The sequence below is a fragment of the Cherax quadricarinatus genome, chromosome 28, assembly GCF_038502225.1.
Source record: "Cherax quadricarinatus isolate ZL_2023a chromosome 28, ASM3850222v1, whole genome shotgun sequence".
NCBI lineage: Eukaryota > Metazoa > Arthropoda > Malacostraca > Decapoda > Parastacidae > Cherax > Cherax quadricarinatus.
Window position 1 is genome coordinate 22,026,353 of NC_091319.1, and position 23,706 is coordinate 22,050,058.

Genomic DNA, 23,706 nt, shown 5'->3' on the forward strand with positions numbered 1-23,706 from the left:
TGAAGGAATAATTATGTCAGTGGACCTTTCTTTTAAAGATCATAACAAGACAAAGATGACAACAGCCAGGAAGATGATGGGGTGGGTATTGAGAATTTTCAAAACAAGGGAAATAATGCCGATGGTGACACTCTTCAAATCACTAGTGTTCCCTCACTTAGAATATTGCTCAGTGCTGACGGCCCCATTCAAGGCAGGAGAAATATTGGAGCTGAAACAAATACAGAGATCATTTACGGTTCACACTGAGCCAGTAAAGCACCTAAACTACTGGGAACACCTGCAAGTCTTGAACATGTACTCATTGGAGCAGAGGAGAGAGAGGTACATGACAATGTATACCTGGAAGGTTCTCGAGGGCTTGGTCCCCAATCTGCACACTGCCGTAACAACATACTGGAGTGAGAGATATGGGAGGAAGTGTAAAATAAACCCAGTGAGGAGCAGGGGAGCGGTGGGGATAATAAGGGAACACTGTATCAACATCCTGCGTCCCAGACTTTTCAACATCTTACCAGAAGATATCAGAAACACTGCTGGAACAAGTGTAGAAGCCTTCAAGAGGAAACTGGACAAGTATCTTCATCAGGTGCCAGATCAACCAGGCTGTGATGGATATGTGGGGCAGCAGGCCTCTAGCAGCAACAGCCTGGTTGACCAGGCAAGCACCAGATGGGCCTGGCCCATGGCCAGGCTCAGAGAGTAGATAAACTCTCGAAACTCTTCGAAGGTATATCAAAGGGATTCAGGAAAACTGGTTAGCTGGACTTGAGTCCTGGAAACGGGAAGTACAATGCCTGCACTTTAAAGAAGGGATTTGGGATATTGGCAGTTTGGAAGTTGACTTTTAAACTATCGTATCTGAGCACCTCTACAAAGACAGTGATTATGTATGAGCGAGGTAAAAGTTTTGAATGATGTTGAAAGTATTTTCTTTTGGGATTTTCATTCTTTTTGGGTCACCCAGCCTCGGTGGGAGATGACAGACGTTTTGAAAAAAAAAAATTGCTATCATATAAATACAGTGGACCCCCGGTTAACGATATTTTTTCATTCCAGAAGCATGTTCAGGTGCCAGTACTGACCGAATTTGTTCCCATAAGGAATATTGTGAAGTAGATTAGTCCATTTCAGACCCCCAAACATACACGTACAAACGCACTTACATAATTGGTCGCATTGGGAGGTGATTGTTAAGCGGGGCTCCACTGTACTATGATGATAATTTTTCTCAATGAAATGGAGAAGAATTCTTCCTTCGTAAGCCATGCGTGTTGTCAGAGGCAACTAAATTGCCGGATCCAAGGGGCTAGTAACCCTTTCCTCTGTATAAATTACTAAATAAAAAAAAAAGCTTTATGAAGTCGTTTCTTCTGTTTCAGGTCACGATGCCTCAGTGGGAGATGGCCAGCGTGTTAAAAAACAAAACTGTACTTAACTAATTTAAAATAAAATAATTTGGAAACAATTTAGTTAATATCACTTTTTCCAAGCATGTGACACTAAGACATGCAATACTAACCTGTAAACCTGCAGTACATTTGATACAGCTACTGTAAAAGCACGGAAAACTGAGCCTTGTGTTAGGTGATGCTGTGTGTCAAACTTAGGAGTAATACACACAACTTCTAACCTGGAAAGATACAATAATGTGCCATAAATATACAGTAGTAAAAATATATACATAGCTATTATTGCGGTACTTGGGATATAAGAAAAATGTAACCATTTAATTTTGGTTAACTGGGCAAAGAATTTGACAGTAGGCATACAAAGAAAAGCTATGTAATATTTAACCCTTAACCCTTTGAGGGTTTCAGACGTACTAGTACAGCTTACGACCCAGGGTTTTTGACGTACTAGTACGCCTAAATTCTAGCGCCCTCAAATCTAGGCCTCCATATGAAAGAATGGGTCTATGTGGTCAGTGTGCACAGTCTAAAAAAAATCCTGCAGCACACAGTGAATAATGATAAAAAAAAAAAACTTTGACCGCTTTTTTGGATAAAACAGCGACTTTGCACTGTATTTTTGTATGGTATTTATTGTTGTATTTAGTTTTCTTGGTCTCATTTTATAGAATGGAAGACATACAGTGGACCCCCGGTTAACGATATTTTTTCACTCCAGAAGTATGTTCAGGTGCCAGTACTGACCGAATTTGTTCCCATAAGAAATATTGTGAAGTAGATTAGTCCATTTCAGACCCCCAAACATACACGTACAAACGCACTTACATAAATACACTTACATAATTGGTCGCATTCGGAGGTAATCGTTATGCGGGGGTCCACTGTATTACAGAAATTGAGATGATTTTGACTGGTTTTACAATGAAAGATACCTTGAAATTGAGCTCAAAGTAGCAGAAATGTTCGATTTTTACCAAATTTCAAAAGTAAACAAATCGTGCCAATGGTCCAATACACGTCAACTCGTGAGTCTAATATTCTTTCACAAGTGCGCCAATAATATTTATACCATTTTTTACACTAATGCAGTAGTCTGCATAACGGTAAATCTTTTATTTTTTTGTGAGAATAAAAATTCAAAGTGGAAAGCAAAAGAATATAAGAGGGGCCTTGAGACGTGACTAATGACCAGAGGAAATGTCATTTTAGTGCCAGGAATGTCTTTCTTGTTTATTCTGGACCCAATTCGGAAATTGGCATCTTTTGAAATTTGTATGAAATTGGCAAAATTGCTAAATTCTGACCACTGTACTGGATAGTTGAGTTTCATAAATGGGTGGTTTGTTGCATCCATTCGATAGAAAAAATGGAGTTCTAGCGAAATATTCATGTTTTTTGTTGACTAGTACAGTGGAATTGGCCGAAAATGGGGCTCAAAGTGGGCAAAATCGCCGATGCGTAACCATCCCCGAGACTGCTAACTTCGCGAGAGCATAATTCCGTAAGTTTTCCATCAAATTTCAAACTTTTGGTGTCCTTATGATCGGGGAAAGATTCTGTATCTTTTCATAAGAGAAAATTATTTATTTTTTTTTTAAAATTTGGCCGACCCTGAGAACGAGTTTCGGAGAGGGCCTGTCGACCCTCAAAGGGTTAAACTGTCTGAGCAGATCTACGTTCACATGCGTAGTGCTCCAAAAGTAGATCTACTTTTTTTTTTACATATTTTCAAATAAATATAAAAAAAAAAAGTAGATCAAAGTTTTTTTTACACATTTTCAAATGTAAAAAAAAGAAAAGAAGATCTCCTTTTTTACATACTTTCAAATGTTAAAAAAACGAAGATCTACATTTGGACAGTTTAAGGGTTAACTCAAGAATAAAGAATTTACCTTTTTAGCATTTCACTATATAACACAGGAGTTTTAACTCTTATTAAGAAGTAAGCAATGCATGATTAAGGTATTAACCCTTTCAGGGTTTCGGCCATACTAGTACGGCTTATGCGCCAGGGTTTTTGACGTACTAGTACGCATAAATTCTAGCACCTTCAAATCTCGCAGGAAAAGGCTGGTAGGCCTAGATGTGAGAGAATGGGTGTGTGTGGTTGGTGTGCGCGGTAGAAAAAAATCTGGGATCCAGTGGCGCATTGTGGGAACGCCATTTTAGTAGACCTTGTTCACCATGCCTCGCGGTAAAAAGCTCCTCACTCCTTGGTGAACTGGGACACTTTTGTTTCCCAGTGACAGTTCTAATACAGATGGAAGTGCCAGTAAAGATGAGTTTCAAGGTTTTGGTGAGGTTGTGACCAGAACCAATGACCATAATATCAGTAATAGTGAGGAAAACCCAGACGACCCTCAGCCTTCCACCTCTGCTGCTGGGCTGTCTTGTTCAAGTTCAGTTGTATCAGAATCAAAGAGGAAACTCCTATTTTCCCAAATCCCGGACTCAGATGTGAGCATTGGTGATGATAGTGATAGTGAATATGAACTACAAGCTCTCGAAAACAGTTCCAGTAGTGAAGTGGAATATTCTCCAGTAAAGCGTCAGTATATACGATATATGCGCTCTGGTAGTGTGCCATATGCTATTCCAAGGGGAAGGAGTACATCCCGTGGCTGTACAACAGGAACAGACAGTGAAAATGACGATGATAGTGTTGCAATTGGGATGGAAAATGCGCATGGTGGTGGTAGTGGTGGTGCCGGCCGTGAGGCACCAGCAGTGGGCCATGCTGCCACCCACGCCGCTGCCTCAGCTGATTTACAACAAAGGCCACCATCCCCCACCCACCCACCACACCAGCTTCCACAACCACAACCACCTGTCAATGTCCAGTACCCACCAGCAGACCACACCTGGAATTAGCAGGAAGCTGTCAATTTTGTTCCAAATCCACACCAGTTTGATGAAAGCCAAAGTGGAATATGGCCATGTTGTACACTGGGGAACAATGCCAGTGAACTGGAATGTTTCGAGTTATTCTTTGACAAACCCCTGATGGAAATTATTGTCAGGGAAAACAACAGATACTACGAGTACACCATGGCAAACACAATACTTTCACCAAGCTCACAGCTACATAAGTAAAGTGGACCCCCGCATAACGATATTATTTCAATCAAGAAGTCTGTTTGGGTGCCGTTATAGACCAAATTTGTTCCCATAAGAGATATTGTGAAGTAGATTAGCCCGTTTCAGACCCCCAAAAATACACCTCCAAAAGCACTTACATAATTGGTCGCGTTGGGAGCTGATTGTTGTGCGGGGGTCCACTGTATAAGGAGACAACTGTGGCTGAGATGTATCTTTTCTTTGCCACAATAATGCTTATGCCACATGTGTATAAGCACAGTGTGAAATCATACTGGTCAACAGACCACCTGATTGCAACCCCAGGTTTCAGTGATATAATGGGAGTGAATCGATTTGTGCTACTATTACATATGCTTCACTTCTCAGACAAAACCAGGCCTGACAGAAACGACAGGTTATATAAGATTAAGAATGTGTATGTGTATCTGAAAGAGAAATTCAGTATGTATTTTTATCCCTTCAGGAAGCTTGTAATTGAAGAGTCTTTGATTCTGTTCAAAGAAAGACTCTTTCAAGCAGTACATACCTAGCAAGAGGAAACGCTTTGGTATAAAGTTGTTTGTGCTTTGTGATTGTTACAGTGGTCTGGTATTGGATATTGTGTACACTGGAAGTTATACATTGCAAAATACCAGGAAGTTATTGGGCATTTCTGGTGATGTGGTTAGAACAATGATAGAACCATGCCTTGGTAAGGGGTATATATTATATACTGATAACTGGTACACAAGCCCCTCACTCAGTGATTTTTTGCAAGTGAACATGACAGATGTGTGTGGCACAGAGCGTGTGGAGGTGAGGAGCAGGCGTTTGCTGCCAATGACATCATGGCATTTCGGTGGCATGACAAATGAGATGTCACACTGTTGTCATCAGTTCACCCTAATGAAATGACAAACACTGACAGGCAGCATAGAGACAGCAATGAACCCATTCTAAAACCTGCAGCTGTGATTGATTACACCCTCAATATGTGCTCAGTGGACAAATGTGTTTGCAAGAGTTATAAGTGGTACATAAAACTCTTTTTCCATCTTCTGGACATTTCCATGCTCAATGCTTATAATATGTATAAGATGAGGACCAGAAACAAACCACCATATGGCAAATTCTGTTTGTCTGTCATCAGACAAATAATATTTAAGTACCAAGGAACAACACCTGCAATAGACTGCCCACTAAATTATCAACAACTACCTTCTCATCTGAAGCATGGTGATCACTTTCTAGTAAAACTGCCTGCTACTGCTTTCAAGAAAAAGGCTCAAAAGAGGCGTTACGTCTGTGCACATACAAAAAAAATGCCCACAACAACGCAGAGACACTCGTTTTATGTGTGAGGAATGTAAAACACCACTGTGCATGACACCATGTTTCAAAGACTTCCACAGGCTGCAGAACTTCTAGAAACATTCCCTGTGACTGTATATGTGTATATAAAATATAGAAAAATAGTAATAAAAAACATTTCATATCAATTGTTTGTGTAAATAGTTTCTGTAAAGAAAACAGTGACAACAGTGTTTATGCAGTTATTGTGTAGTATAGAAATAGAAATAACTTACAAAATAGTGATCATATTGGTCTCACAGACCATAAAAGTTACTTAAAAAAAAAAAATAAAAAACAATAGAAAACAGTACCTAAAAAAAGTAAATAAAGTAATACCAGGTGACCGGCAGTCGGCGATGTTACCATATACCAGGCATTTTTCTGTCAACTTTACGCCTCCATATCTCGGTAAGTATTGATGGTAAAAAATTTTTGTTTAGCCTATAAGATTAAAAAAAAAAAAACTATCTTTTCATAAGAAAAATTATTTTTTTTTTTTTTTAATTTTTGTGACCCTGAGAACAAGTCTCGGAAGGGGCCTGGCGACCCTGAAAGGGTTAACCCTTTGAGAGTCCGTGCTGTAGATCTACGGCTATACATTGAGGGTCCAAACCGTAGATCTATGCCATAAGCTCAGCTCACTCTGATAAGCTGTGAGCAGTAAATTTGGGCCTAGATATGAAAGAATACACCTATGTGGTATGTGTGTACCACATAAAACAAATCCTGAAGCACACAGTGCATAATGAAAGAAGAAACTGAGACCGTAATTTTCAATTAAAACAGCGACTTTACAGTGTTTTCTCGTATGATTTTTATAGTTGTATTTGCGATTTCTTGGTCTCATTTGATAGATATTTTATAGAAATAGAGAAGATACTGATTGGTTTTAGTAATGGAAATCACTTGAAACTGAGCTCAAAGAAGCAGAAAAGTTCAATTTTTGCCGATGTTCAAGAGTAAACAAATGACCTCACACGTCTAATACACACCAGCTGGTGGGTCTAATATACATTCACAAATGTGGCGATATTATTTATACAATTATTACAATATTCCATAACAATAAATCTTTTATTTTTTGGTTTGAATAAAAATTCATTGTTTTATTATTTTTTTATTATCACACTGGCCGATTCCCACCAAGGCAGGGTGGCCCGAAAAAGAAAAACTTTCACCATCATTCACTCCATCACTGTCTTGCCAGAAGGGTGCTTTACACTACAGTTTTTAAACTGCAACATTAACACCCCTCCTTCAGAGTGCAGGCACTGTACTTCCCATCTCCAGGACTCAAGTCCGGCCTGCCGGTTTCCCTGAATCCCTTCATAAATGTTACTTTGCTCACACTCCAACAGCACATCAAGTATTAAAAACCATTTGTCTCCATTCACTCCTATCAAACACGCTCACGCATGCCTGCTGGAAGTCCAAGCCCCTCGCACACAAAACCTCCTTTACCCCCTCCCTCCAACCCTTCCTAGGCCGACCCCTACCCCGCCTTCCTTCCACTACAGACTGATACACTCTTGAAGTCATTCTGTTTCGCTCCATTCTCTCTACATGTCCGAACCACCTCAACAACCCTTCCTCAGCCCTCTGGACAACAGTTTTGGTAATCCCGCACCTCCTCCTAACTTCCAAACTACGAATTCTATGCATTATATTCACACCACACATTGCCCTCAGACATGACATCTCCACTGCCTCCAGCCTTCTCCTCGCTGCAACATTCATCACCCACGCTTCACACCCATATAAGAGCGTTGGTAAAACTATACTCTCATACATTCCCCTCTTTGCCTCCAAGGACAAAGTTCTTTGTCTCCACAGACTCCTAAGTGCACCACTCACTCTTTTTCCCTCATCAATTCTATGATTCACCTCATCTTTCATAGACCCATCCGCTGACACGTCCACTCCCAAATATCTGAATACGTTCACCTCCTCCATACTCTCTCCCTCCAATCTGATATTCAATCTTTCATCACCTAATCTTTTTGTTATCCTCATAACCTTACTCTTTCCTGTATTCACCTTTAATTTTCTTCTTTTGCACACCCTACCAAATTCATCCACCAATCTCTGCAACTTCTCTTCAGAATCTCCCAAGAGCACAGTGTCATCAGCAAAGAGCAGCTGTGACAACTCCCACTTTGTGTGTGATTCTTTATCTTTTAACTCCACGCCTCTTGCCAAGACCCTCGCATTTACTTCTCTTACAACCCCATCTATAAATATATTAAACAACCACGGTGACATCACACATCCTTGTCTAAGGCCTACTTTTACTGGGAAAAAATTTCCCTCTTTCCTACATACTCTAACTTGAGCCTCACTATCCTCGTAAAAACTCTTCACTGCTTTCAGTAACCTACCTCCTACACCATACACTTGCAACATCTGCCACATTGCCCCCCTATCCACCCTGTCATACGCCTTTTCCAAATCCATAAATGCCACAAAGACCTCTTTAGCCTTATCTAAATACTGTTCACTTATATGTTTCACTGTAAACACCTGGTCCACACACTCCCTACCTTTCCTAAAGCCTCCTTGTTCATCTGCTATCCTATTCTCCGTCTTACTCTTAATTCTTTCAATTATAACTCTACCATACACTTTATCAGGTACACTCAACAGACTTATCCCCCTATAATTTTTGCACTCTCTTTTATCCCCTTTGCCTTTATACAAAGGAACTATGCATGCTCTCTGCCAATCCCTAGGTACCTTACCCTCTTCCATACATTTATTAAATAATTGCACCAACCACTCCAAAACTATATCCCCACCTGCTTTTAACATTTGTATCTTTATCCCATCAATCCCGGCTGCCTTACCCCCTTTCATTTTACCTACTGCCTCACGAACTTCCCCCACACTCACAACTGGCTCTTCCTCACTCCTACAAGATGTTATTCCTCCTTGCCCTATACACGAAATCACAGCTTCCCTATCTTCATCAACATTTAACAATTCCTCAAAATATTCCTTCCATCTTCCCAATACCTCTAACTCTCCATTTAATAACTCTCCTCTCCTATTTTTAACTGACAAATCCATTTGTTCTCTAGGCTTTCTTAACTTGTTAATCTCACTCCAAAACTTTTTCTTATTTTCAACAAAATTTGTTGATAACATCTCACCCACTCTCTCATTTGCTCTCTTTTTACATTGCTTCACCACTCTCTTAACTTCTCTCTTTTTCTCCATATACTCTTCCCTCCTTGCATCACTTCTACTTTGTAAAAACTTCTCATATGCTAACTTTTTCTCCCTTACTACTCTCTTTACATCATTGTGTGAATAAAAAATAAAAATGGAATTCATTTGTAGAGCCTGAAAACGTAACTAATGAACAGAGGAATTATTAGTTTAGTGCCAGAAATGCCTGCATTGTTTATTCTGGACCTTATTTTGAAATTAGAATATTTTGAACTTTGCATTAACCCTTTCAGGGTCCGTCCCGTAGATCTACGGCTTTACGTTCAGGGTCCAAACCGTAGATCTATGCCATGAGCTCAGCTCACTCTGATAAACTGTGAGTGGCACATTTGGGCCTAGATATGAGAGAATACATCTATGTGGTATGTGTGCACCACATAAAACAGATCCTGCAGCACACTGTGTATAATGAGAGAAAAAAAATGAAATCATGATTTTTCGATTAAAACAGCAACTTTGCAGTGTTTTTTCGTATGTTTTTTATAGTTGTATTTGCGATTTCTTGGTCTCATTTGATAGAATGGAAGACATATTACAGAAATAGAGATGATTTTGATTGGTTTTAGCATTGGAAATGGCTTGAAACTGAGCTCAAAGTAGCGGAAATGTTAAATTTTTGCCGATATTCAAGAGTAAACAAACGACCTCACACGTCTAATACACGTCAGCTGGTGGGTCTAATATACATTTACAAATATGGTGATGATATTTATACAATTATTACAGTATTGCATAACAGTAAATCTTCTATTTTTTGGTGTGAATAAAAATTCATTATGTGAATAAAAAATCAAAATGGAATTTATTTGTAAAGCCTCAAAACATAACTAATGAACAGAGGAAATGTTAGTTTAGTGGCAGGAATGCCTACATTGTTCATTCTGGACCCTATTTTGAAATTGGAATATTTTGAACTGTGTTAAATTGGCCAAATTAACAATTTCCGATCACTTTATTTTGTAGTTGAAACAGTTGACTTGGCGATTTCTTGTGCTCAATCGATAGAATAGAAGTAATACTAGTGAAATAGCTAAGAATTTGGTTGATTGGAATAATGTAATTGGCCTAAAATGGGAGTCAAAGTCGGCAAAATCGCCGATTCGTAAATATCGCTGACACATCAAAATTCGCGAGAGCATAATTTCGTCAATTTTCCACCAAATTTAGTACTTTTTGTTTTATTACCATCACAAAAAGATTCTCTACGATTTCACAAGAAAAAATAACAAAATTATTTTTTGAAAATTCTTGGACCCTGGTGCGTGACTCCAGATTTGGGCCTTGGACCCTGAAAGGGTTAAACTGGACAAATTACTAATTTCTGATCACTTTATTTTGTAGTTGAAATAGTTGACTTGCCGATTTCTTGTGCTCAATCGATAGAATAGAAGAAATTCTAGTGAAATAGCTAAGAATTTGGAATAATGTAATTGGCCTAAAATGGGAGTCAAAGTCGGCAAAATCGCCGATACGTAAATATTGCTGACACATCAAAATTCACAAGAGCATAATTTCGTCAATTTTCCATCAAATTTCGTACTTTTTGTTTTATTACCTTCAGAAAAAGATTCTCTAGCACTTCATAAGAAAAAATAACAAAATTATTTTTTGAAAATTCTTGGACCCTGGTGCGCACTTCAAAATTTGGCCTCTGGACCCTGAAAGGGTTAATTAAAACAAGACTATAATCATATTAGCAAAAGGCTGGCAAGAAATCAGCCAAGCCAACTTTCTGAGGAATAGCATGGAAATACAGTGGAACCTCCACTTGCGAGTTTAATCCGTTCCATGACCTTGCTCGCAACTGGATTTGCTCGTTTGCAGAGTCAATTTTCCTCATTTAAATTAATTGAAATGCAATTGCTAATACTGTATCAACTCTACGGCTTATTTATCTATCTCACTTAATCTGACATAATAAACAATATAAATAACATAGAAATATGATTTATACCCTAAAATTAATAAAATATGTAATTCACGTAGTGGTATGGGTGGTGTCGGCAGTGGACGAGAGTTTGTCTGGAGACCGGACAAAATACTTCTTGAATAATTTCGCTAATATCATCTATATGGCTTATTTATCTATCAAAGTTCATCTAATATGATACAACAAACAATATAAATAACATAGAAACCTGATATATACTCTAGAATGAATAGAATATGTCATTATATATGTGGCAGTGGCGACCAATGAGTGTTTGCCTGGAGACAGGACAAAATACTCCTTGAATATTTCGCTATCATCAACTCTACGGCTTATTTATCTATCACAGTTCATCTAATATGAAATAATAAACAACATAAATAATATAGAAACCTGATATATACTCTAGAATGAATAAAATATTGCATTACTTAACAGGTGGAAGCTGCCACAACCGCTCCCTCTTTGTTGTGGTAAACACATCTAGTGACGGCCTTTTTGAAGCCGTCTATTATTATAATTATTATTATGTAGTACATTATTATTATATATGTATTATTAGTATATTATATATTATTATTATATATTATTATTATTAGGGGGTGTGTGGACCAGGTGTTTACAGTGAAACATATAAGTGAACAGTATTTAGATAAGGCTAAAGAGGTCTTTGTGGCATTTATGGATTTGGAAAAGGCGTATGACAGGGTGGATAGGGGGGCAATGTGGCAGATGTTGCAAGTGTATGGTGTAGGAGGTAGGTTACTGAAAGCAGTGAAGAGTTTTTACGAGGATAGTGAGGCTCAAGTTAGAGTATGTAGGAAAGAGGGAAATTTTTTCCCAGTAAAAGTAGGCCTTAGACAAGGATGTGTGATGTCACCGTGGTTGTTTAATATATTTATAGATGGGGTTGTAAGAGAAGTAAATGCGAGGGTCTTGGCAAGAGGCGTGGAGTTAAAAGATAAAGAATCACACACAAAGTGGGAGTTGTCACAGCTGCTCTTTGCTGATGACACTGTGCTCTTGGGAGATTCTGAAGAGAAGTTGCAGAGATTGGTGGATGAATTTGGTAGGGTGTGCAAAAGAAGAAAATTAAAGGTGAATACAGGAAAGAGTAAGGTTATGAGGATAACAAAAAGATTAGGTGATGAAAGATTGAATATCAGATTGGAGGGAGAGAGTATGGAGGAGGTGAACGTATTCAGATATTTGGGAGTGGACGTGTCAGCGGATGGGTCTATGAAAGATGAGGTGAATCATAGAATTGATGAGGGAAAAAGAGTGAGTGGTGCACTTAGGAGTCTGTGGAGACAAAGAACTTTGTCCTTGGAGGCAAAGAGGGGAATGTATGAGAGTATAGTTTTACCAACGCTCTTATATGGGTGTGAAGCGTGGGTGATGAATGTTGCAGCGAGGAGAAGGCTGGAGGCAGTGGAGATGTCATGTCTGAGGGCAATGTGTGGTGTGAATATAATGCAGAGAATTCGTAGTTTGGAAGTTAGGAGGAGGTGCGGGATTACCAAAACTGTTGTCCAGAGGGCTGAGGAAGGGTTGTTGAGGTGGTTCGGACATGTAGAGAGAATGGAGCGAAACAGAATGACTTCAAGAGTGTATCAGTCTGTAGTGGAAGGAAGGCGGGGTAGGGGTCGGCCTAGGAAGGGTTGGAGGGAGGGGGTAAAGGAGGTTTTGTGTGCGAGGGGCTTGGACTTCCAGCAGGCATGCGTGAGCGTGTTTGATAGGAGTGAATGGAGACAAATGGTTTTTAATACTTGACGTGCTGTTGGAGTGTGAGCAAAGTAACATTTATGAAGGGATTCAGGGAAACCGGCAGGCCGGACTTGAGTTCTGGAGATGGGAAGTACAGTGCCTGCACTCTGAAGGAGGGGTGTTAATGTTGCAGTTTTAAAAACTGTAGTGTAAAGCACCCTTCTGGCAAGACAGTGATGGAGTGAATGATGGTGAAAGTTTTTCTTTTTCGGGCCACCCTGCCTTGGTGGGAATCGGCCGGTGTGATAATAAATAAAATATTAGTATAACATGTATTACATAATTATTATTATTATTGTATTATGTTATTATACTATTATTATTATATGTCTTCTTTCTTTCAACACACCAGCCGTATCCCACCGAGGCGGGGTGGCCCAAAAAGAAAAACGAAAGTTTCTCTTAAATTTAGTAATTTATACGGAAGAAGGGGTTACTAGCCCCTTGCTCCCAGCATTTTAGTCGCCTCTTACAACACGCATGGCTTACGGAGGAAGAATTCTGTTCCACTTCCCCATGGAGATAAGAGGAAATAAACAAGAACAAGAACTAGAAAGAAAATAGAAGAATACCTAGAGGGGTGTGTATATATATGTTTGTACATGTATGTGTAGTGTGACCTAAGTGTAAGTAGAAGTAACAAGACATACCTGAAATCTTGCATGTTTATGAGACAGACAAAAGACACCAGCAATCCTACCATCATGTAAAACAATTACAGGTTTTCGTTGTACACTCACTTGGCAGGACGGTAGTACCTCCCTGGGCAGTTGCTGTTTACCAACCTACTACCTAGGTTATTATACATATTATTATTATTATTACAATGTAAATGATTTGTAATTTTTATTCACACAAAAAATATAAGATTTGCTGTTATGCCTTATTACAATAATTGTATAAATAATGTCAACCCATTCACTGCTGCATATTGGAATGGACAGTGATGTCATTTGTGTACTCTTGAACATAGCCAAGCAATGGAACATTTCTCCTATGTTGAGCTCAATTTCAAGGTGCTTTTCATCGTGAAATCAGTCAAAATCATATCTATTTCTGTAATATATCTTTCATTCTATCAAATGAGACCAAAAAAATGAGAATACAACCATAAAAACCATACAAAAATACCACTAAGGGGTGGCTAATTGCTGAGAAGTGAACTCCATTATTTATGCTCTGATTTCTTTCATTTTTGGTGTAAGTTAAGAAACATCTTTCCATCATACATTGCCCAAGTTTCAATAAGATAGCCCAACAAACAAATGAGATACAGTTCCCTAGATCAAGAGCAAGAGCCCCTCACCAGCATCAGGGAACCTGCCTTGAGGACTGCTCGCTTATGGAAATTTTGCGTAACTCATTGTCAAAGAAGACACATCGAAATGCAGGATTCTCAAATCTTCACTAATCAGCATATCAAACAACTTTAACCAGAATAATGGCTTCAACAACATAGATAAGCCTCTTGCCAGGAAGGTTCTTGCTTGTTATCTCACACAGCAGCAGGTCAGACAAGTTGAGAGGGACAATACAGCAGGACTACTGGCCCAAGCTATGCAGGTCCTTCTTGAATTCAACCTCTTTCAAGCCATATATCTGTCCAATCTGTTACCCAAGATGTAAGGTTCAACATATTTCACCTGACTCTTCATGTCACTATGTTCTCTTTACAGTAGAAAAACCTTAAGTTACATTATCATAACTTGCATTTTCAATATTATGCAATTTAATTTAGGTTTTCTTTTCTAACAGAAGTGCACCCATTTCCATTAAGGCACAAGGAAGCCAAATTCATTTCCAATGGTAGCACATTTCCTTTAAGGAGTACCAGAGTAGATTTTTTTACCACTGTTGATGCGCATTTCTGTTAAGTGCAGTGGTAGGCAGGCCTGAGACTTCCCCAACACACATTAGGCATCTCAACTGTCCTAACACTGCAGGGAAGGGTGTGTGTGTGTGTGGGGGGGGGGGAGGGGGGTGATGAGATGTAAACAAACCAACCTTCCACACAGGTCAGTGTATCTGGACGCATACTGCCCAATTCTAGCACAGTGCACATGTTTTTCCTTCTTTTCATTGCCCCATCTCATTTCAGGATATTTATCATGGTTTCCAAACAAAGTGCAGGCAAAGCAAGATTAAGCGTGAAACTAAACCTATTACAAAAAAACTGGAGATAAATGCTGAAGGGTGGTGCATGCATCATACATTGGGCAAGAGCATTTAGCATCATCAATTCTAGACAATGAGGCAAAGATAAGGGCTTATGCAATATGTAATCCTAAGTGTGACACAGTAAAAAGAATGAGGAATAGGGTCACAGCCATCCTCTCTACTAAACGTTCAGCATCCTGAACTTAACTCAGGGTAAGTAACAAATAATGTATGGTATTAATGTAATCATTTTCTAGCTAATGTACTTTCTTTTAACTATCTGAATCTCACTAGACGTCAGGTATTTCACACAGCATCTTCATTGACAATGTTAGGTCAGAAAAACTATTAATTTTATGACCCCAAAAAATTTGTAACAGATCTCTTGGAGGTCTGAAGAACATAATCCCATTTTACCAAACTTTTTTCAGTCCATAAATGATGGAAATCATTAGTAGTGCAGCTTTCAAGAACATAACCACTGTGAATTATAATCCTCCACTGTGTATATACACATCCTCTTCCCAGGCAGATTTGTTTGTGACTTGATAAAGCCCAATGTGTGGCCAAAATGTTGTCAATAAAGGACCACATTGTACTGCATCTGTGTCTTTATCCATCTCCAGAAATAGTTGAAAAGACAGTAGGTAATGGAGATTTTGAGTGTTAGGGGCTTCTGCATTCAGCATGCTTGTTGAGCATGCTAGATCAGGGCGAGTGGGGACACATGGTTTTAAATGATTGAGGTGCTGATGGGGTGTGAGACTGGTAACATTTATGAAAGGTTTCAGGGAAACCAGTTGGCTGGATTAAAGTCCTGGAAATGGAAAGAGTAGTGCCTGCACTCTGAAGGAGGGGTGAGAATCTTTCAGTCGCAATGTAATATGAATTGTGATGTCAGGACACTTCTGGCAAGACAACCGTTGAATTAGTGATGATAAACGTGTCTTTTTTTGGGTCAGTTTACTATGGCAAGAGACAGCCAATAATGTAAAAGGAAAAAAAAAATGTGTCAAGGATAATAACTTCTTAATGCTGAAATACCTGCGCACAAGTGTGCCACACTCTACAAAAGGTAAGAGTGAGCCTCTAAGATGTTCAGGAGTTACACCAGGGTAGCACAGACCATCCTTCACACAAAAGCTTGCCAATTCCTGAGGATAAAAAGATGAGTGATATTATTACACAAACAATATCAGAATGCCTGACAGTATTTTTTTTAACTTCCATTAAAATAAAGATTTTAGTTGCCACACTGGCCCTTTCCCACACAAAGTATGGGCAACCCAAAAGAAAGGAAACAATAGTTATCTTCTCAGAAGTGGAGGGGCATCACAATTCAAATAATTCTCCAAATATTTAACATTCCTACCCTTCCTTCACAGTACAGCCACTGTACTTCTCACCTTAAATCCCTTTATAAATTTTACCCACTCACACTTCAACAGTATTTCCAATCAAAAACCTTGTCCTCACTCATTATGATCTAACATGTTCAAACATGCCTACTGGGTGCTCAAGCCCCCTATCACTTTAAAAATCCTTCACACCCTCCCTACAACCCTTTCTGGGATGACTCCATACACCTCTTTACACTTTGGATTTATAAACACTTCACTATCCTATTTTGCTCCACTCTTTTTAAAAGACAACTACCACAACAACCCATTTTTTTACCCTCTAACTTACAGCTTTCATAATTCAATGCTTCTTTCAAATTTCTATGCTCCAAATTTTCTGCATCATATGCATACCACACATTGTTCTCATAAATGAAATCACTACCTCCAGCAATGTTTAAAACCCAAGCCTCTTTTTTTTTTTTCATCATGCCAGCCATCTCCCACTTAGGGTGGCCCAAAAAACAAAAACACTTCTAGCAAAGTTAGTATATGAGAGGTTTTTACAAAGTAGAAATGATACAAGGAGGGAGGAGTATATGGAAAGAAAAAGAGAGGTTAAGAGAGTGGTAAAGGAATGTAAAAGGAAAGCAAATGAGAGAGGGTAGGTGAGATTCTATCAATAAATTTTGTTTAGAATAAGAAAACATTTTGGAATGGGATTAATAAGTTGAGAAAGCCTAGGAAACAAATGGATCTGACATTTAAAAACAGAATAGGAGAATTATTAGATAGAGAACAAGGTATCGGGAAGATGGAGGGAATATTTTGAGGAACTGTTAATGTTGATGAAGATAGGGAAGCCGTGATTTCATGCAATGGGCAGGGAGGTATAACATCTTGCAGGAGTGAGGAAGAGCCAGTTGTGAGTGTGGGGGAGGTGCAGGAGGCATTGGACAGAATGAAAGGGGGTAAAGCACCTGGGATTGATGCGATAAAGACAGAAATGTTAAAAGCAGGTGGAGATATAGTTTTGGAATAGTTGGTGCTTTTATTTAACCTTTTCAGGGTCCAGAGGCCAAATTTCAAAGCGTGCTCCAGGGTCCAAGAATTTTCAAAAAATAATTTTTTTATTTTTTCTTATGAAATGGTAGAGAATCTTTTTCTGAAGGTAATAAAACAAAAAGTACAAAATTTGATGGAAAATTGATGAAATTATGCTCTCGCGAATTTTGATGTGTAGGTGATATTTAGGCATCAGCAATTTAGCTGACTTTGACTCCCATTTTAGGCCAAATACAGTATTCCAGTCAACCAAATTCTTAGCTATTTCACTAGTATTACTTCTATTCTCTCGACTGAGCACAAGAAATCGCCAAGTCAACTGTTTCAACAACAAAATAAAGTGATTGGAAATTGGAAATTTGGCCACTTTAACCCTTTGGGGGTTTCAGCCGTACTAGTACAGCTTACGACCCAGGGTTTTTGACGTACTAGTACGCCTAAATTCTAGTGCCCTCAAATCTAGTGAGAAAAAGCTGGTAGGCCTACATATGAAAGAATGGGTCTATGTGGTCAGTGTGCACAGTATAAAAAAAATCCTGCAGCACACAGTGCATGAGAAAAAAAAAATTTGACTGTTTCGTATGGTATTTATTGTTGTATTCTAGTTTTCTTGGTCTCATTTTATAGAATGGAAGACATATTACAGAAATTGAGATGATTTTGACTGGTTTTACAATGAAAAGTACCTTGAAATTGAGCTCAAAGTAGCAGAAATGTTCGATTTTTATGAAAGTTCAAAAGTAAACAAAACATGCCAAGCATCCAATACACGTCAACTGGTGAGTCTAATATTCTTTCGCAAGTGCGCCAATATTATTTATACCATTTTTTACACTGTCTGCATAACAGTAAATCTTCTATTTTTTGTGAGAATAAAAATTCAAAGTGGAAAGCAAAAGAATGTAAGAGGGGCCTTGAGACGTGACTAATGAACAGAGGAAATGTTATTTTAGTGCCAGAAATGTCTTTCTTGTTTATTCTGGACCCTATTTGGAAATTGGCATCTTTTGAAATTTGTGTGAAATTGGCAAAATTGCTAAATTCTGACCACTGTACTGCATAGTTGAAATTGGTAAATGGGTGGTTTCTTGCACTCATTCGATAGAAAAAATGGAGTTCTAGTGAAACATTCATGTTTTCTGTCGACTAGTAGAGTGGAATTGGCCGAAAATGGGGCTCAAAGTGGGCAAAATCGCCTATGCGCAAACATCGCTGAGACCGCTAACTTCGCGAGAGCATAATTCCATAAGTTTTCCATCAAATTCCATACTTTTGGTCTCATTATGATCGGAAAAAGATTCTCTATCTTTTCATAAGAATTTTTTTTTTTTTTAAATTTGGCCGACCCTGAGAACGAGTCTCAGAGAGGGCCTGTCGACCATCAAAGGGTTAATACAAAGTTCAAAATATTCCCATTTCAAAATAGGGCCCAGAATAAACAATGCAGGCCTTCCTGGCACTAAACTAATATTTCCTCTGTTCATTAGTTACGTTTTCAGGCTTTACAAATGAATTCCATTTTGATTTTTTATTCACATAATGAATTTTTATTCAAATCAAAAAAATAGAAGATTTACTGTTATGCAATACTGTAATAATTGTATAAATAATATCACCACATTTGTGAATATATATGAGACCCACCAGCTGGCATGTATTAGACTTGCGAGGTCATTTGTTTACTCTTGAACATCAGCAAAAATTTAACATTTCTGCTACTTTGAGCTCAGTTTCAAGCCATTTTCAATCAAAATCATCTCTATTTCTGTAGTACATCTTCAATTCTATCAAATGAGACCAAGAAATTGTAAATACAACTATATAAAATATACGAAAAAACACTGCAAAGTCGCTGTTTTAATCGAAAATTACGGTCTCAGTTTTTTCTCTCATTATGCACTGTGTGCTACAGGACTTGTTTTATGTGGTGCACACATACCACATAGATGCATTCTCTCATATCTAGGCCAAAATTTACTGCTCACAGCTTATCAGAGTGAGCTGAGCTCATGGCGTAGATCTACGGTTTGGACCCTGAATGTAAAGCCGTAGATCAATGGCACGGACCCTGAAAGGGTTAATAAATGTATGGAAGAGGGTAAGGTACCTAGGGATTGACAGAAAGCATGTATAGTTCCTTTGTATAAAGGCAAAGGGAACAAAAAAAGAATAATTTTTTTTTTTTTAACACACTGGCCGATTCCCACCAAGGCAGGGTGGCCCGAAAAAGAAAAACTTTCACCATCATTCACTCCATCACTGTCTTGCCAGAAGGGTGCTTTACACTACAGTTTTTAAACTGCAACATTAACACCCCTCCTTCAGAGTGCAGGCACGGTACTTCCCATCTCCAGGACTCAAGTCCGGCCTGCTGGTTTCCCTGAATCCCTTCATAAATGTTACTTTGCTCACACTCCAACAGCACGTCAAGTATTAAAAACCATTTGTCTCCATTCACTCCTATCAAACACGCTCACGCATGCCTGCTGGAAGTCCAAGCCCCTTGCACACAAAACCTCATTTACCCCCTCCCTCCAACCTTTCCTAGGCCGACCCCTACCCTGCCTTCCTTCCACTACAGACTGATACACTCTTGAAGTCATTCTGTTTCGCTCCATTCTCTCTACATGTCCAAACCACCTCAACAACCCTTCCTCAGCCCTCTGGACAACAGTTTTGGTAATCCCACACCTCCTCCTAACTTCCAAACTATGAATTCTCTGCATTATATTCACACCACACATTGCCCTCAGACATGACATCTCCACTGCCTCCAGCCTTCTCCTCGCTGCAACATTTATCACCCATATAAGAGCGTTGGTAAAACTATACTCTCATACATTCCCCTCTTTGCCTCCAAAGACAAAGTTCTTTGTCTCCACAGACTCCTAAGTGCACCGCTCACCCTTTTCCCCTCATCAATTCTATGATTCACCTCATCTTTCATAGACCCATCCGCTGACACGTCCACTCCCAAATATCTGAATACATTCACCTCCTCCATACTCTCTCTCTCCAATCTGATATCCAATCTTTCATCACCTAATCTTTTTGTTATCCTCATAACCTTACTCTTTCCTGTATTCACTTTTAATTTTCTTTTTTTGCATACCCTACCAAATTCATCCACCAACCTCTGCAACTTCTCTTCAGAATCTCCCAAGAGCACAGTGTCATCAGCAAAGAGCAACTGTGACAACTCCCACTTTATGTGTGATTCTTCATCTTTTAACTCCACGCCTCTTGCCAAGACCCTCGCATTTACTTCTCTTACAACCCCATCTATAAATATATTAAACAACCACGGTGACATCACACATCCTTGTCTAAGGCCTACTTTTACTGTGAATTCTATGATTCACCTCATCTTTCATAGACCCATCCGCTGACACGTCCACTCCCAAATATCTGAATACATTCACCTCCTCCATACTCTCTCTCTCCAATCTGATATCCAATCTTTCATCACCTAATCTTTTTGTTATCCTCATAACCTTACTCTTTCCTGTATTCACTTTTAATTTTCTTTTTTTGCATACCCTACCAAATTCATCCACCAACCTCTGCAACTTCTCTTCAGAATCTCCCAAGAGCACAGTGTCATCAGCAAAGAGCAACTGTGACAACTCCCACTTTATGTGTGATTCTTCATCTTTTAACTCCACGCCTCTTGCCAAGACCCTCGCATTTACTTCTCTTACAACCCCATCTATAAATATATTAAACAACCACGGTGACATCACACATCCTTGTCTAAGGCCTACTTTTACTGTGAATTCTATGATTCACCTCATCTTTCATAGACCCATCCGCTGACACGTCCACTCCCAAATATCTGAATACATTCACCTCCTCCATACTCTCTCTCTCCAATCTGATATCCAATCTTTCATCACCTAATCTTTTTGTTATCCTCATAACCTTACTCTTTCCTGTATTCACTTTTAATTTTCTTTTTTTGCATACCCTACCAAATTCATCCACCAACCTCTGCAACTTCTCTTCAGAATCTCCCAAGAGCACAGTGTCATCAGCAAAGAGCAACTGTGACAACTCCCACTTTATGTGTGATTCTTCATCTTTTAACTCCACGCCTCTTGCCAAGACCCTCGCATTTACTTCTCTTACAACCCCATCTATAAATATATTAAACAACCACGGTGACATCACACATCCTTGTCTAAGGCCTACTTTTACTGTGAAATAATCTCCCTCTTTCCTACATACTCTAACTTGAGCCTCACTATCCTCGTAAAAACTCTTCACTGCTTTCAGTAACCTACCTCCTACACCATTCACTTGCAACATCTGCCACATTGTCCCCCTATCCACCCTGTCATATGCCTTTTCCAAATCCATAAATGCCACAAAAACCTCTTTAGCCTTATCACTGTAAACACCTGGTCCACACACCCCCTACCTTTCCTAAAGCCTCCTTGTTCATCTGCTATCCTATTCTCCATCTTACTCTTAATTCTTTCAATAATAACTCTACCATACACTTTACCAGGTATACTCAACAGACTTATCCCCCTATAATTTTTGCACTCTCTTTTGTCCCCTTTACCTTTATACAAAGGAACTATGCATGCTCTCTGCCAATCCCTAGGTACCTTACCCTCTTCCATACATTTATTAAATAATTGCACCAACAACTCCAAAACTATATCCCCACCTGCTTTAACATTTCTATCTTTATCCCATCAATCCCGGCTGCCTTACCCCCTTTCATTTTACCTACTGCCTCACGAACCTCCCCCACACTCACAACTGGCTCTTCCTCACTCCTACAAGATGCTATTCCTCCTTGCCCTATACATGAAATCACAGCTTCCCTATCTTCATCAACATTTAACAATTCCTCAAAATAAAAATTACAAGGGAAGAAGTCTGTTGAGGTTAACCACAGAATTGATGAAGGAAAAAAGGTGAATGATGCATTGAGGTATATGTGGAGACAAAAAACCTTATCTATGGAGGCAAAGAAGAGAATGTATGAAAGTATAGTGGTACCAACACTGGAACTGGAGTCCTGCAGCAAATGGTTAGTAGACAACAAACAATCATTACACCTAGGGAAAACTGAAGCCATTCTCTTTGGCATGAAACATAAACTGAGAAGGGTAAATAATTTTTATGTTCAATGTAATGGGGAGCCCATCACTTTGGTTTCATCAGTAAAATATTTGGGAATCCCCTTTGACCCATGCATGTCAGGAGAATTGATAGGGAACAGTGTAGTAAAGAAAGCGAATGCCAGACTGAAGTTCCTGTATAGACAAGCACAGTGTCTACCTACTGAGACTCGCAGGACCCTATGTCTAGCCCTTATACAATGCCATATGGATTACGCTTGCTCTTCTTGGTACTCTGCCTTGACAAAAAAACTGAAAGATAGACTGCAAATCACCCAGAACAAAATCTTAAGATTCATCCTGGGGCTGGGACCAAGAGAACATGTAGGCCAGGATGAATTACAGCAGTTGGATATGCTGAATGTTGAAGACAGAGTAAAACAACTGAAGCTAAATCATGTTTATAAAATTGCTCACAAACAATGTCCAGAATATCTTGCTGTCAATTTTGTCAAGGTTGGGAACCAAAGCAATCATAGTACTAGGGGGAGAGAGCACAACTTTGTAGTACCCACAGTCATTGGACAGGCTTCAAACACCTTTTATTGTACAGCAATAAAGGAATGGAACAGACTGCCCGGACATGTCAAAGCCAGTCATAGTATGAACCAGTTCAAGAAGACTGCCAAAAGGTGTCTGATGAATGTAGCTACAGAAAGGGAGGGGAATGATTTTCTATTTTTTAGCTAACATACGTGTAAATTTTACCATATTCCTAGTAATGACCCTTGTATTGTAGATAGTCTTAATGACCTTGGTGTAGTAGATAATCTTTTTAGTATGATAATAAGATGTTATCTTCATTGTAGAATAATAAGAAAATATTATAACCTTCAAATTATAATAATAAGGTAAAAGGACCCCAATGGAAATAAGTCACTCTGTCTGACTTTTTTGGGTTATCCTAGGTTCTCTACACATATGCTGCTATGTATGATAATTCTATGTAACTGTATTTGTGTATACCTGAATAAACTTACTTACTTACTTACTTACTCTTATATGGGTGTGAAGCTTGGGTAGTAAATGCTGCAGTGAGGAGGTGGTTGGAGGTGGTGGAGATGTCCTGTCTAAGGGCAAATGTGTGGTGTAAATATTATGCAGAGAATTCGGAATGTGGAAATTAGGAGGTGTGGAGTTAATAAAAGTATTAGTCAGAGGGCTGATGAGAGGTTGTTGAGGTGGTTTGGTCATTTAGAAAGAATGGATCAAAGTAAAATGACATGGAGAGCGTATAAATC

At 39.0% G+C, this 23,706-nt stretch overlaps 1 protein-coding gene across 8 annotated transcripts in view; it reads right to left on the reverse strand.

Moving 5' to 3' along the window:
- The window catches only part of LOC128693175 (gamma-tubulin complex component 6), a 464,079-nt gene that overhangs the window by 175,435 nt on the left and 264,938 nt on the right, over positions 1-23,706 (reverse strand). For 7 of the 8 annotated variants that reach the window (XM_070089457.1, XM_070089461.1, XM_070089456.1 and 4 more), the window contains exons 9-10: positions 15,970-16,079; positions 1,523-1,633 (exon numbers count right to left, since the gene is read on the reverse strand). In XM_070089457.1, the coding sequence (XP_069945558.1) occupies positions 1,523-1,633; positions 15,970-16,079 (221 nt within the window). The remainder of the gene's footprint in view (positions 1-1,522; positions 1,634-15,969; positions 16,080-23,706) is intronic. The other variant, XM_070089462.1, reaches the window with a different exon arrangement.